The 13,658-nt window shown below is 61.3% G+C and overlaps 1 protein-coding gene across 6 annotated transcripts; it reads left to right on the top strand.

Annotated features, from left to right (window-relative positions):
- The first annotated feature begins 4,131 nt into the window (after positions 1-4,131).
- DLL1 (delta like canonical Notch ligand 1) lies at positions 4,132-12,888 on the top strand. Of its 6 annotated transcripts, none has more exons than XM_039882044.1 (12): positions 4,132-4,320; positions 4,980-5,329; positions 5,478-5,774; positions 6,319-6,379; positions 6,597-6,854; positions 8,651-8,711; positions 9,183-9,313; positions 9,420-9,589; positions 9,671-9,887; positions 10,953-11,745; positions 12,003-12,120; positions 12,209-12,888. In XM_039882044.1, exons 2-12 carry the CDS (start codon positions 5,276-5,278, stop codon positions 12,212-12,214), a joined length of 2,166 nt encoding a protein of 721 aa, XP_039737978.1. In that variant the 5' UTR covers positions 4,132-4,320; positions 4,980-5,275; the 3' UTR covers positions 12,215-12,888. The 6 variants fall into 6 exon arrangements, with proteins under 6 accessions (XP_039737978.1, XP_039737977.1, XP_039737989.1 ...); XM_039882043.1 differs by having other exon boundaries at positions 4,132-4,328; XM_039882055.1 differs by lacking the exon at positions 4,132-4,320 and having other exon boundaries at positions 4,434-5,329; positions 10,953-11,727; positions 12,006-12,120.
- The last annotated feature ends 770 nt before the right edge of the window (positions 12,889-13,658 follow it).

Genomic DNA, 13,658 nt, shown 5'->3' with positions numbered 1-13,658 from the left:
AGGAGAAGCTGTCGGGGCCGATCGCTGCTTCCCTGGGGTTCTGTCCTCCCACCGCCCTCTCCTCCACCCCACACGAACCTGCCGAGCCAGGGGTCGCTGTCCTGGGTGTCTGCGGGGCTACTCCTCCCTTGAGGGGCTGCCAGCAGGAGGGCTTAAAGGGTTGAGCCCTGGGCGTGCTGCGTCGTTTATCCTCCAGCGTCTAACTGTGAGCGAGCTCCGCCCGCCTTCCCTTTCGCTGCGGCTGGGCGGGCGGCTCAGGTTAGAACGTATATTCTCACGGAGAGATCCAGACGCAACTCTAGTGTTAGTATATCTGTCTGCACATTTGGGTCAGCGTGTCTTGCAAATGTTCGCGTGCCTCAGGAAGTCGGTCCTCAAGGAGTAAGCAGTAAGGAAATACCCACAATATCTACCCGGCACAGAAAAAGGTTTCGCCCATGGAAATCTGTGAGCTTCCTGTATTCACAGCAAGCAGGTCAATCTCTCTGCTGTTTTAACCGCTTTGAGATTCCAAAAGTGTGACTGATGGAGAATGGGCAGAGGGTGTGTTGGTGGGAGATGTGATACTAATACTAATTAATAAACATGCTTTAGGGTCCCTTCCTCCGCCTCCTTTTTTTCCCCAAGTAAGCTGGCATGTTTGATCAACACCAGATTTGCTGCCTGGAAGTTTTTTATTTTGTTGTTCTGAACAAGGACCTCGATTCTTCTTAGGAATAAGAGAACCTCTCTGTTGGGTATACAGTATTCAGTTGGTCTGTGAAAACACAAACTCCACTCAAGTCTCCAGACTTGTTTACACAGAAAACTGAACCTGTGGCTGGCTTGGAGTCTGAAGCCTATTCTGGGCATTGTTTACTGCAATCTTCCCAGGCGCTCCTCCCCCCACCCACAACCAGCCTCACATATACCTTGAGAACAGGGCCTTTCTTGGGGTGAAAGGGGGTTTGGCACAGGACGAGGTGACCACAACAGTAGGTCACACTGCTGAGCATGGGCATGTTTAGTTTGATAAAGAGGCCTCATGAAACGGTTGGTAAAATAGTAAAATTATCTTGGTCTCCAGCAAACTTCAGACAGCTGTGGTTGCTGTGCTGTGGTTCTGAGCATGCCCTGTCCGCCCCGGTTCTTCAGGCTACAGGCTCTGTGTGCCTGGCCAGAACCAACCACCACTGGGTGGCAAGTCCCTCTCCACTCCCAGGTCTGATGTATTGGGTGCCTTCTCAGCCATAATGAGCCTCACTTTGTACAGTGAATGTGCTGAGACATCAAGAAGTATTTAAAAGAAAGTTTCCTGCTTTTTCCTAATGAGCAAGGTGAGGATTTATGGTGTGTGGGAGGGGCCGCGAGGGCCAGCACGCAGCAAGTCTGTTTAACACACTGGAGCTTCAGCTCCCTCCTGCATTTAGGGGGTTCAGAGCGCTGCGTCGCGGGAGTATAGAAACATGCAGTTAGGGAGTGAAAAAACGCCATTTGGTTCGGAGCAGATGGCTGGCTAGGGGGCTGATGGCGTCTAAAGGCGTGTCATCCCCCTTCAGCCTGAATCCCTAGGGCTCCTCTTGTCTTCCCAATCAATGAAAATTAAAGTGCGAAGAAAGGGTGAATAGTCGGACCTCGAGTCTCTCCTTTGTCCATCTCAGCTACTGGTCCGCAGGAGTTAAAGTACAACAGGCTGCCAGAGGGACACCGAGGTTAAACAGTCTCCCGGTAGCTCAGCTGGAGGGGCGCGCACTTGAGGGGGGGGGGGGGGGGGGGGGGGAAGGAACTCCTTAACGCTTGCCTTGCCTTGCCTGCAGGGAGACGGAGGAGGAGGGAGAGGAGGAGGGAGGAGGAGAAGAAAGGCGCGTTCTGCTTGACTTCCCCAACACAGAATCGCGTGGCATAAATTAAGTTGGAAAAGAATGAACGCTTTGGGCAGGATTCTGATGGATTTTACGATGCCTTTCAGTTCCGCTTTGCCGCTGTAATCGAGAAATCTGTGCCACGTCAATTTAACAAATACTTGATAGTGAGGGGGTTTGTTAAAGATTTGGGGCAAGTCTCTTTCTCCCCAAGGTTTAAGCCCTTGCGCGTGGAACTTTTCATTTCCAGTTTTCTAAACAGGCATTCACATGAGCCTGTTTCCCACTTCCATTTTCTAATTAAAAGTTTCCTGATATTTCATTTTTACTGAATCGACTTTCAGTCTCAGAGGCGCAGGATTTAGCGCTCACGGCTCCCGGCTCCTGGAAGCTCGCGCGCTCTCGCTCTCTCTCTCTCTCGCTCTCTCGCTCTCTCGCTCTCTCGCTCTCTCGCTCTCTCGCTCTCTCGCTCTCTCTCTCACACACACACACACACACGCACACACGCACACACGCACACACGCACGCACGCACGCGGGGTCCCAGCCCTAGGGAGCAGTTCTCAGAAACTAGCTTTCAGAGGATGGAAGTAAAAAGGAAGCAAACACTAGGTGGCAAGATTAAATTAGGATTCACGCCGCCGGTGGCGCAGTCCGCACACAGTCCGCATGGGGCGCCGCGCTGGGACACCCCCCGCCCCGTCCTGGGGCGCAGCAGCTTTTGAAGCCTCCGTTTGTTCCGAACCAAACAGTAGGGGGCCTGCTGGGGTCCACGCCTGCCCGTCTCACCTCAGCCTTAAACGTCAGTGCGCGCTACTTCCCATTCACTCTCTGCTTCTCTCGAGGCCTTGGTGGGAAACCTGAAGTGTCGTATCTGTCATCCCGAAACTTTAGGGGTACCTGGGAGACACAGAATCAGGGCTCCGGTGGCCAACAGCTGGAGGGACTGCCGCGGACGATGGCACCAGTGTTTTTTAAAGCGGTGTTTACAGCGGTTTGACTTGGGATTAGGGTTTCCCCTCTCCCTGTCGTTACATGACACTTTGTGACCTCGACATCTGCTGCAATGAAAGTTCCATTTTGCCGGGACGCTGCCGGTTCCCACCAGCAAGGCGGCCGCAGCACCTACAGTGAGGCCACTGTGGCCGGCGCCGGGCTGTGCAGCCACCCAAGTGACACACTTACTCCAGCATTGACACCTCCCGCGCCAATGGAGCAGCCCGTGTGCGTGTGCGTGTGTGTGTGTGTGTGTGTGTGTGTGTGTGTGTGTGGGGGAGGCGGGGCAAGGACGGCGCAGACCTGGGAGCGCGCCGGGCACAGAGCTGGATGCCAAAGTAGGCGTCACCGCCGCACCTTAACTCGGCCTTGCGCCCGCCAGCGTGAGGGCCATTTAGACAATTCATTGTCTGATACGTGTTCTCAGCTCTCCCAATAAACTCATTTCCCTTTTAAAAATTGAAAACAAAAGTTCTAGCGTCTGATGGACGTGTAAAAACCTAATAAAGTGATGGTCGAGGAAAGTTGCGGGCTGGGGGGGGGGGGGGCGGGCGAGGTCTCTGGAACATGTGCCGGACATTGTCGCCGCGGCCGCGGCGCGCGTAGGGAGCGCTTTCTCTGCGCATTGTGCGGGGAGCAGGTGCGGTCTGCATTACCATACAGCTGAGCGCACAAAGAGCCACTGATTCAGCCTAGCACAATAACACACTGCCTTAATGACAGCCACGCGAACGACGCACACCAAACTCACTTTTTACCAAGTGGAGGGAGGCCGAGGGGGTACTACCCAGGATAGGGGCCAAGGACCCAGGAGAGGTGGCAGTGGCCCAGGATCGCGCCAGGAAGGGTGCGCTGGGGGTGGTAGTTTTAGGCGTCAGGATTCAGGATCTCCGGGTTGGGGGACGCCATACCTGGACCCCGCCACCCCCCCACCCCCCGCAGCGGGAGAGACACCAGGGTCCCCGAAGGTGCCGCGGTGGCCCCGGCCCCACCTCGCGCGCGGGCTCCGCGTTCCCAGCCGCAGAGCCGCGGTCCTCTGCCGGGGGGGTGGACCGGTGTCGTCAGACCGTCCCAAACTTCCCGAAACTGCCGCGGCGCTCTCCCGCCCGCCGCCCGCTGCTCGCGCCCGCCCCAGTCCTATCGCGCCCCCGGTCCCCGCCCCGCAGACTACTCCTTAGGAAGAAGCAGCCCCCGAGAAGCAGCCACCGGGAACCGGGCCTCTAACTTTGCTCTCCTTCTCCCCGCCCCCGAAGCCGCGGCCGCGCGAGGAGCTGGTGGGCGGGCGCAGCGGCGGGGACAGTCTCCCGGGCCGCGTCCAGCGCACCAGTCCGCTGCGCTCTGCGGGCGGGAGGCGCGGCGCCGCCCCGCGTGTCCCCGTGGGCCTCCGCGAGCCTGTGGCCGCGGGAGGGAGCCGAGGAGGCCGGGGGCGGCGGCACCAGCGTCGGGAGCAGAGGGGATTCTTGCGGTGAACATTTTGCAGGAATGTAAATGAGTGCGTTTTGTGTGGAGAGGGAGGAAGGGGGGGGGCTGAGGGGGGCAGGCACAGGGGAGGGGCAGAGGGGGCGGAGAGAAGGGTGGGGGCAGGGGAGGAGGGTTGCACATTTTACATCTCACTGACCATTTGGCGATCCATTGAGAGGAGGGTTTGGAAAAGTGGCTCCTTTGTGACAGCTCTCGCCAGATTGGGGGGCTGCTCATTTGCATCTCATTAGCCATGCGGGCGGCCGGCGGAATATAAGGGCGCGGCGCCGGCGAGAGCCAGACCCTCGGCGCGCACCCGCGGGACCCGGCGGCAGGGCTGGTGGCCGCGGAAGGCCGGCGCCGCGCGCAGAGCTGCTCCCACGACCGGCCCGGCGCCGCGCGTGACTACTGCATGGCACTGGCTGGGTTCCTCGGAACCGCGCGTGTCTCTGTGGCGGCATCGGAGAGGCTCAGGGCCCAGGGTGCGCCCGGAGCGCCTGCCGCCGCCGAGTGACCCGGCCCGGTCCGCGCACCGCCGGCCCCGGATTACCGCCGATCCCGTGGATTTCCAGACCGCGCCTTCCAACCGGACTCGGAGGAGCCTCTGCAGCTCTTTGGGAATTAAGCCGCGTATCTGGACGTTTTTCTCTCTCCCTCACCCCCTTCTCTTTTTCCTGCGAAGAAGCTTAAGACAAAACCAGGAAGCAGACGACCTTTACCTACCCGCGGATTGAAAGAAAGAGCGAGGAAAACCGAAAGTTGCGGCTCTGCGAGCGAGCCGCGTCCGCCGCGCATCCGCGGAGCTGCCGCCCGCCGCCGAGGGGCGCACCTCCAGAGCCTCGGCCTGGACAGAGGGGCGTCGGGCCGTCCCGGCTCGGGGCAGAGCGCGGCGCACGTCCGTCGCCCCGCATCCCCTGCGGTGTCCAGAAGGGCAGGGGGAGGGGGACGCCGGCAGAGCGAGCTCGTCCCGCGGCCGCCATGGGCCGCCGGTGCGCCCTGGCCCTCGCCGTGGTCTCGGCCCTGCTGTGTCAGGTAAGCTGTCAGGTGGGGTCCCCGGGGCCTTGCTGCCCTGCTGCCGGGCGGGGGACCGGGCGCGGGGCCCCGGCGGCGGAGAACAGAGCGGGCGGTGCGCCCCGAAGCCCCCGCGCCGGCCGCGAGCCCACGCGCGTCTTGCCCGCAGGTCTGGAGCTCGGGCGTGTTCGAGCTGAAGCTGCAGGAGTTCGTCAACAAGAAGGGGCTGCTGGGGAACCGCAACTGCTGCCGCGGGGGCGCGGGGCCGCCGCCGTGCGCCTGCAGGACCTTCTTCCGCGTGTGCCTCAAGCACTACCAGGCCAGCGTGTCCCCGGAGCCGCCCTGCACCTACGGCAGCGCCGTCACGCCGGTGCTGGGCGTCGACTCCTTCAGCCTGCCCGACGGCGCGGGCGCCGACCCCGCCTTCAGCAACCCCATCCGCTTCCCGCTGGGCTTCACCTGGCCGGTGAGCGCCGCACCTGCGCGGGCGGGGCGGGCGGGGCGCGCGGGGGCCCGGGCAGGTGGGCGCGCGCTCTGCGGGCGGCGGCCGGAGGGCCAGGCCCGGGCGTGGACTCCACGCCCGCACAGGGTGACAGCCGGCGGCAGGGTGCGGCAGAGAGGCGAGGACCCGGGGCTTTTCCGTATCCGGCCTCTGTACCCAGTGGTCCAGTCGAACGACCCCTTCTGCGGGGAGGGCACGGGCCGCGCTCCTAACCGCGCTGGGCCGGGAGACCGAAGACAGCCCCTTCCAGCCCCTCCTGCTCTTGCGCGGCTTTTTTTTTTTTTTTTTTTTTTAAGTAACATCCTGTACTAACAGGCTGAAAAAACACGTCAGGAAACCACACTTTAAAAAGTTCTTCCATTTCCTTGAGGAAAGTGAAAACGGGCAGACGGAGAGACACCCTCCCCAGGACACACGTGCATCTCCCAGGCCGCCGCCCACTTGTTCGCAATGCTTTGGAGTTTTAAGGAGCATTCCCAGTTTACCTGTGTCCCCTCCCTTCTCCCAGGGCACCTTCTCTCTGATCATTGAGGCTCTGCACACAGATTCTCCCGATGACCTCGCCACAGGTAAAGACAAACGGGAAAGCTGTGACCGCCCCCAGTGAGGGTCTGACTCCTGTCTCCCTGGAAACCAGGTCCTGTGTCTTTCATTTCCACCCTTCTCCAGGGGGTTCAGGACGGAGGGTCTGTGGCCCCCTTCCCTGGCAGCGTGCCTCCGCCCCCCTCCCCGCGTCCCAAGCCCCTGGGTTCTGTCAGAACCAACGGGAGTGCCGTGTTCCCGCAGAAAACCCGGAAAGGCTCATCAGCCGCCTGGCCACACAGAGGCACCTGACGGTGGGCGAGGAGTGGTCCCAGGACCTGCACAGCAGCGGCCGCACGGACCTCAAGTATTCGTACCGCTTCGTGTGTGACGAGCACTACTACGGAGAGGGCTGCTCGGTCTTCTGCCGCCCCCGGGACGACGCCTTCGGCCACTTCACCTGCCGGGACAGGGGGGAGAAAGTCTGCAACCCGGGCTGGAGAGGCCAGTACTGCACTGAAGGTGGGTGCCGGTGGTGGGGAGGCGGCGCCCCTCAGTTTACCCGCTTCCTGGGGCGGGGCAGGGAGGCATTCTGTGACCTAGGATCCGGACTCAGCTCGCCAGAGGTGTCTTGGTGGGGACCCGAGGCCAGGGAGCCAGAGAGACTTGCTAAGACCTCAGTCAGCTGGTCGGGGCTGGGGTCAACTCCAACGTTTTAACTTCCGCTGTGGGAAGCTGTCCTTCTTAATCAGGGACGGTTTGGGGACAGGGTCAGGGGTCAGGAAATAGGCCCGAGGGAGGGGGCAGGCAGGAAGGGAGGGCCGCGGAGCAGCTTGTGCGTGTTGTGTCTCGTGTCCGGCAGCTGTAAACCCAGTTTTCTGAGTCGTGGGCTTGGCCGCCTCTCAGAGTGAGCTTGCAAGTGGCCCACGTGAGGCCCACTCACTGTGTGTGAGGTTTTCACGGGTGGGGGCTGTGCCATGGGGCGGGGGGGTGCCGCACGGCCTGTGTGGGGAGAGCCCGCCTGCCTGGCAGTGGGCAGGGCTCCCATCTGCTCGTGTGGACACTCACACGGTGCCTTGCCCTGGGGGAGACACCCCGCCCGCCTGGCCCGTGTTCTCCGGGTAGAGCAGCAGCTGCTCTGGGAGGCAGGAAACTGTCCAGGAGTGGGGTTTTGGGTGGCCCTGCTGGCCTCTGGGCCATCCAGCTGGACCCTAGCTGGCCTTTTCTAGCTGGCTAAGTCCTTACCGCTACCTGGCACACCTGGGTGTTGGATTTCCCTGCAGCTAGGGCGGGTGGGCCCCGGAGTTCCCCAGAAGCCCCCAGAACGTTCCTTCTCCGGCCCTTAAGAACTGAGCCTCTGATTCCTAGGCTTCCTCAGGGTCCGTCAGTGCCTGGGCAGGAGGGTGGGTTGCCCCCATCAGTGTCCCCGTCCCAGCCCCCTAGGAGCTCTGTAAGCATTTGGAGTTCAGCCCTGGCCTGAGCCGGCCCTGTTGTCTTAAAAACTTGTGGAGTAGTTTGTTAATGAGTTTCATAACCAGGCCAGGAAGCCAGCGCGCGCCAGCCGCCAGCCTCCCCTCCCCCCGAGCCTCGGGCCGGCCTGCTGCTCCCATCCTCCCTGTCCGCCCTCTCTTCACTGTGGGGCAGCCATAAACTCAAACTTTTTTCTTCTTGTTCAAACACTGGAGTCTCTCCCCGCCCCCAGCTCGCACGTGCCACCCATTAGATCTCTCTGGGCACAGGCAGCAGGGACGCACGCCAGCTCCCATTGGCAGAGAGGGCGCGTGCGTGTGGGGTGTGTGCGTGCGTGCGTGCGTGTGTGTGTGTGTGTGTGTGTGTGTGTGTTGCATTGCGGTGCACACTGCTCAGGTGAGGTGTGTGGGCTGAGGGCTGAGGGGCTGCCCGGCATTGTCGCACTGGGGCAGCTGCTGGGAGAGGACAGACAATAGAGCAGCTGTCTTGCCCTGGTACTCTGCAGACCAGCTGTCCACCCTTATCTGCACACACTTTCTGGGTATTAAGAGGTGGAGCTTTGTGCATAGAATTGGGAAGTGGGGGAGGAGGGGGAAGGACTTCTGACCCTCTCTTAGAAGAAAGGGGCGGTGGGGGTGGGGGCTTCCGAGCTCTTTTGTCCGCGAGCGCTGAGTTAAGAAGGATGCTCGCCCCCTGGGCTGAGTAACGTCCACAGTTACCAGGCAGCACGGTGGACACTCCACAGACGGACACTGGCTCAGCTGGGCTGGTCCCAGCCACACCGCAGCAGCAGCCTGTTATGCTGGGCGGCCCTGGGGGCTTGACCCCATGTTTTTTCTTTTCTGTAGCAATCTGCTTGCCAGGATGCGATGAGCAGCATGGGTTTTGTGACAAGCCAGGGGAGTGCAAGTAAGTTTGCAAAAGTTGCTGTTTTTTTCCTCGTTATTGTTTCACACCTGGTGCGATTATAGAATATCTCTAGGTGGTCATTTGAGAAACTCAGGTGAGACTAGGTGGCAGGAGCTGCTATTCTGCTATTTCTACTTAATAAATACGCGACAACGTGTAAGGCCACGGGGCACCACTCTCGTCCTCCCCGTGGCCGCGGGGTCGTACAGAGACAGCTCAGGGAGCTGGCACAGGAATGAGAGCGTTTAGCGCTGTGGTTCTCAAGTGGGGTGCATTAGAATCACGCAAGGAGCACCTAGAAAGGCTGGCTGGCGGCCACCCCAGCAGTCACTCCCTCTGGGGGACCCGAGAGGTTTCAGTGTCCCGTTAAGAACCAGTGGGACTGGAAGACAGCTTCTCATGAGTGGGAAGCGTGTGTCCAGAACCTGGGAGTGTCAGCGTCCCCCTGACTCCGTCCTGGCTTCTCCTCAGGTGCAGAGTGGGCTGGCAGGGCCGGTACTGTGACCAGTGCATCCGCTACCCGGGCTGTCTCCACGGCACCTGCCAGCAGCCATGGCAGTGCACCTGCCAGGAAGGCTGGGGGGGCCTTTTCTGCAACCAGGGTAAGGCTCCTGCGCCCTCGCGAGCAGCCCCGGCTTGGTCGTGGGGCCCAGTCTGTGACTCTGACCCTGGGCTTCCTCGCTCCCTCCCCGCTGTGTCCTCCCTCAGACCTGAACTACTGCACGCACCACAAGCCCTGCAGGAACGGGGCCACATGCACCAACACGGGGCAGGGCAGCTACACGTGCTCCTGCCGGCCCGGGTTCGCTGGGGCCGACTGCGAGGCGGAGACAGATGAGTGCGCCGGCAAGCCCTGCAGGAACGGCGGCAGCTGCACGGTGCGTCTGGGCCCAGGGCGCTCGCGCGGCCTCGGGGGCCTGTGCGGCATCTGAGGGAGCTTCTGTGTCTTCCACACACAGGACCTGGAGAACAGCTACTCCTGCAGCTGCCCCCCCGGCTTCTACGGCAGGGTCTGTGAGCTGAGTGCCATGGCGTGCGCCGACGGCCCGTGCTTCAACGGCGGGCGATGCTCGGACAACCCCGAGGGGGGCTACACCTGCCATTGCCCTGTGGGCTTCTCCGGCTTCAACTGTGAGAAGAAGGTGGACGCCTGCAGCTCCTCGCCCTGCGCCAACGGTGAGGGCGTCCGGCCCCCAGAGCCCGCCAGGCGCCCCCTGCAAGGCGAGCCTGTCCCCTTCCAGACCACACACTCCGCAAGCGCCCTGAGCTCCCGGAGGCCGCTCACCCGCTCACTCAGAAGCTCCTCAGAGCTTTGTCCCTGGTCCAGGATGCCCAGGGAGCAGGGAAGGCAGGCGGGTGCTTACGCTTGGGCTCGTGGGAAAGCCTGAGGCACAGAGGTGACGGGACTTGCTCAAGGCCACGTAGCGCCTTGGTTGCTCGAGGCCCAGCCGCCGTCAGCAGATCAGGCTCAGTGCATCATCCAGCCACTTCGGTTCGGGAGGGAAGCCCAGCTCCGCGGCATCATGCAAACAGCCCTCTGGTGTGTCTGTGGGGAGGCGCGTGCTCTGCCAGAGGGGCCCTGCTGCCGCGTGCGTGAATGCGGGACGCCCGCTCTCAAGGGAGCAGTTCCCAGCCTGGCTCTCCGTCGTGGGAGCTTCTGGACCTTCCCCGTTCGGCATGGCGGGCCAGGGGACCGTGCCCCGGCCGTCGTTTCGCTCTCTCTCCGTGGGGTGCAGAGGCGGCGGTCCTGTGGGTCATGCTCATGTGCTGGCCAGTTTTTGGCCTGTGTGACTGCAGCCCGGGTGCTTTCTTTTAGCGGTGGGGGGCTGCAGACTTAGCGGGCACGGCCCTGGAAGGATGTGCCCCCCCATCTCGTTCTTTCTGTCTTCAGTCCATGCTCTTCTCACTCGCTCAGCACCCTCTTTAAGCCTCGGCGGCCCCTCTGTGAACAGATCTCTGTCCGCTTGTGCACGGAAGGCCGCCATGCGGGCACAGCACCCGCTCCATGCCTGTCAGGCCCGCGTGCCGGCCGTCCAGCTCCCAGAGCCGGGCCGGACCCTGGGGGAGCTGGAGCGGGCGGAACACCCCCACTGCAAGCCACTGCCGTGGAAGCTTCCGGCCTGCTCAGACCCCGGGCTGTCTCCCCGTCCGCGTCTCCGAGTGCGGCGCGGTGGCAAACACACAGCTAGCGCCTCAGGACGACGGCCGGACGACGGGTGACACCCATGTCCTGTGTTCCAGGCGCGCAGTGCGTGGACCTGGGCGACGCGTACCTGTGCCGCTGCCTGGCCGGCTTCGCTGGGCGGCACTGCGATGACAACGTGGACGACTGTGCCTCCTCCCCGTGCGCCCACGGCGGCACCTGCCGCGACGGCGTGAACGCCTTCTCCTGCACCTGCCCGCCCGGGTACACCGGCAGGAACTGCAGCGCGCCCGTCAGCAGGTGCGAGCATGCGCCCTGCCACAACGGGGCCACCTGCCACCAGAGAGACCGCCGCTACCTGTGTGAGTGCGCCGACGGCTATGGTGGCCCCAACTGCCAGTTCCTGCTGCCCCCGGTGAACTTCAGCGAGCCGTACATGGAGGGCCGGGCTGGGCCGCTGCCCTGGGCCGCCGTCTGCGCGGGTGTGGTCCTCGTCCTCGTGCTGCTGCTGGGCTGTGCCGCTGCCGTCGTCTGTGTGCGGCTGAGGCTACAGAAGGCCCGGCCCCCCTCCGACCCTGGCCGCGGGGAGACAGAGACCATGAACAACCTGGCCAACTGCCAGCGCGAGAAGGATCTCTCGGTCAGCGTGGTCGCGGCCCCGCAGCTGAAGAACACCAACGAGAAGGCGGACCTCCAGGCGGGCCACGGCGCCGAGAAGAGCAGCCTCAAGGCCCGCTGCCCCCGCCTGGACTGCAACTTGGCGCAGGAGCTCACGGGCGACGCCGCCGGCAGGGACCCCCACAGCAAGCGTGACGCCGAGGGCCAGCCTCAGGGCTCTGCGGGGGAGGGGAAGGGCGCCCCGACCCTCAGGGGGTGCGTGCTGCGGGCCAGGTGGGGCATGTGGGAAGGCCACCTGGGTGGGCTCCCCGACACTTAAGGGTGTGTGCTGCGGGCCGGGTGGGGCATGTGGGAAGGCCACCTGGGGAGGGTGCCCCGACACTCAGGGTGTCCTGCATGCTGGGAAGGAAGGCGCCCCCCGACTCTTAGGGGTCCTGCGGGCCGGGCCGGCGGGGGTCCTCCCTGCTCCTCATCTTCCTGTTGAGAGGTGTTCCTGTGTGGTTACGGTGGCTCTTTCATTTCCCTTTTAGTAGAGAAGCGTCTGAGAGAAAACGGCCGGACTCTGTGTATTCCACTTCGAAAGACACAAAGTACCAGTCGGTATACGTCATTTCGGAGGACAAGGACGAGTGCGTCATAGCGACGGAGGTCAGTGGCTGGCAAGGCCCCGTGGGCGGGGCCACAGGCTGCTCCTCCCGCTTCTGAGCTAATCGCCCGCTGTCTGGTTGGCCCCTAGGTGTAACATGGAAGTGACATGGCAAAATTCCCGTTTCTCTTAAGTAAACGAAATTCCAAGGATGTACGCCCCAACGAATGCTGCTGAAAGAGGAGGGGGCCCTCGCGGGCGCTGCCGGGCGACCGCGCTCGGACCGAGCTGGCTCTCCTCCGAGGCTGGCGGGTGGCGGTGCGGGCCGTGGCTCCGCGGCTCGTCCGGGGGCCTGCGGCCCTGCCTCTATGACGTCCCCATTGCACTATGGACAGTTGCTTTTAAAAAATATATATTTAAATGAATGGACTTAATTACTACGTAAGAAGCATGCACTGCCTGAAGTGTATATCTCGGATTCTTATGAGCCAGTCTTTTCTTGAATTAGAATCACAAACACTGCCTTTATCGTCCTTTTTGATACTAAAATGTGTTATTTCTAGGTGGAAAAGATGTGTGTTATTTTTTGGACTTGTAAAAATATTTTTCATGATATCTGTAAAGCTTGAGTATTTTGTGATGTTCATTTTTTATAATTTAAATTTTCGGTAAATATGTACAAAGGCACTTCGGGTCTATGTGACTATATTTTTTGTATATAAATGTATTTATGAAATATCGTGCAAATGTTATTTGAGTTTTTTACTGTTTTCTTAATGAAGAAATTCCTTTTTAAAATATTTTTCCAAAATAAATATTATGAATGATGAGCTGAGGTGCGTTGACTCACTCACTGTGCGAGCCTCCGAGGACAGACGTGGCCTCTGGTTTTCTGTGTTTAGTGTCTGCCTGGTTTCACTGGATGGATTCAAGGCCACTCTCCTGGCCCCTCTGTCCTTCAGCACAGTTCGGGAGCAGGCGGAGCTGCAGGCAGGCTGGCTCCCAGACGGTCCCCGACTCCCGGGAACAGCAAGGCACGGGCAACTCCGTGTCACGTTCTGTTGGCGCGGGAAACCTCAGAGCTGGCCACCTTCCTTCTGAGCTGATGTTTTAAAGCCGCGCGTGGGATCAGACACCCACGAGGAAACTTATATCGCCATGGCAGACACTTCTGTGTTACCGTAACGCCGATTCGTCCATTCGTTTGTGGGTTTCTTTTCAGTTACTCTGAAAGTTAGTTTCCTTCCGATGCAACTGTGGCCGTGGGGACAGAGCCCCACGGTGCTGACACGCCTTCCACGGAGCGCTCACTGCGCGCGAGCCCCACGTCAGCACTCCGCAGGGGCCGTGGCCTCCACCCCAGGGGCTCGCCGTGTGGCCGTCCCATCTCGCAGGGTGGGACGGTGGAGGTGCTCATTTGGGGTTCGTAAGTGGCAGCGTCGATGCTGAACCTGGGCGGTCCGCCCCAGACCCCAGTTACGTCATCGATTGTTATTGGTCAGAATCTGAGCTGCATCTTGAGAATGAGACTTGGCATGTAATATGCCGTGGTGCCACTTGGTTGGTTCCGCGCGGAGTCGGGACCAGTTTTCAGCTCTAC

The sequence above is a fragment of the Pteropus medius genome, unplaced genomic scaffold, assembly GCF_902729225.1.
Source record: "Pteropus medius unplaced genomic scaffold, Ma_sr-lr_union100, whole genome shotgun sequence".
Taxonomy (NCBI): domain Eukaryota; kingdom Metazoa; phylum Chordata; class Mammalia; order Chiroptera; family Pteropodidae; genus Pteropus; species Pteropus medius.
Note: the sequence above shows the minus strand (reverse complement) of the source record. Positions and strands in the feature narration are given on the sequence as shown.

Coding starts and splice junctions, on each gene's coding strand:
- DLL1 (XM_039882044.1), top strand. CDS start 5,276: ATGGGCCGCCGGTGCGCCCTGGCCCTCGCCGTGGTCTCGGCCCTGCTG. Junction 5,775..6,318: donor CGCTGGGCTTCACCTGGCCG/GTGAGCGCCGCA, acceptor CCCTTCTCCCAG/GGCACCTTCTCTCTGATCAT. Junction 9,590..9,670: donor GGAACGGCGGCAGCTGCACG/GTGCGTCTGGGC, acceptor TTCCACACACAG/GACCTGGAGAACAGCTACTC.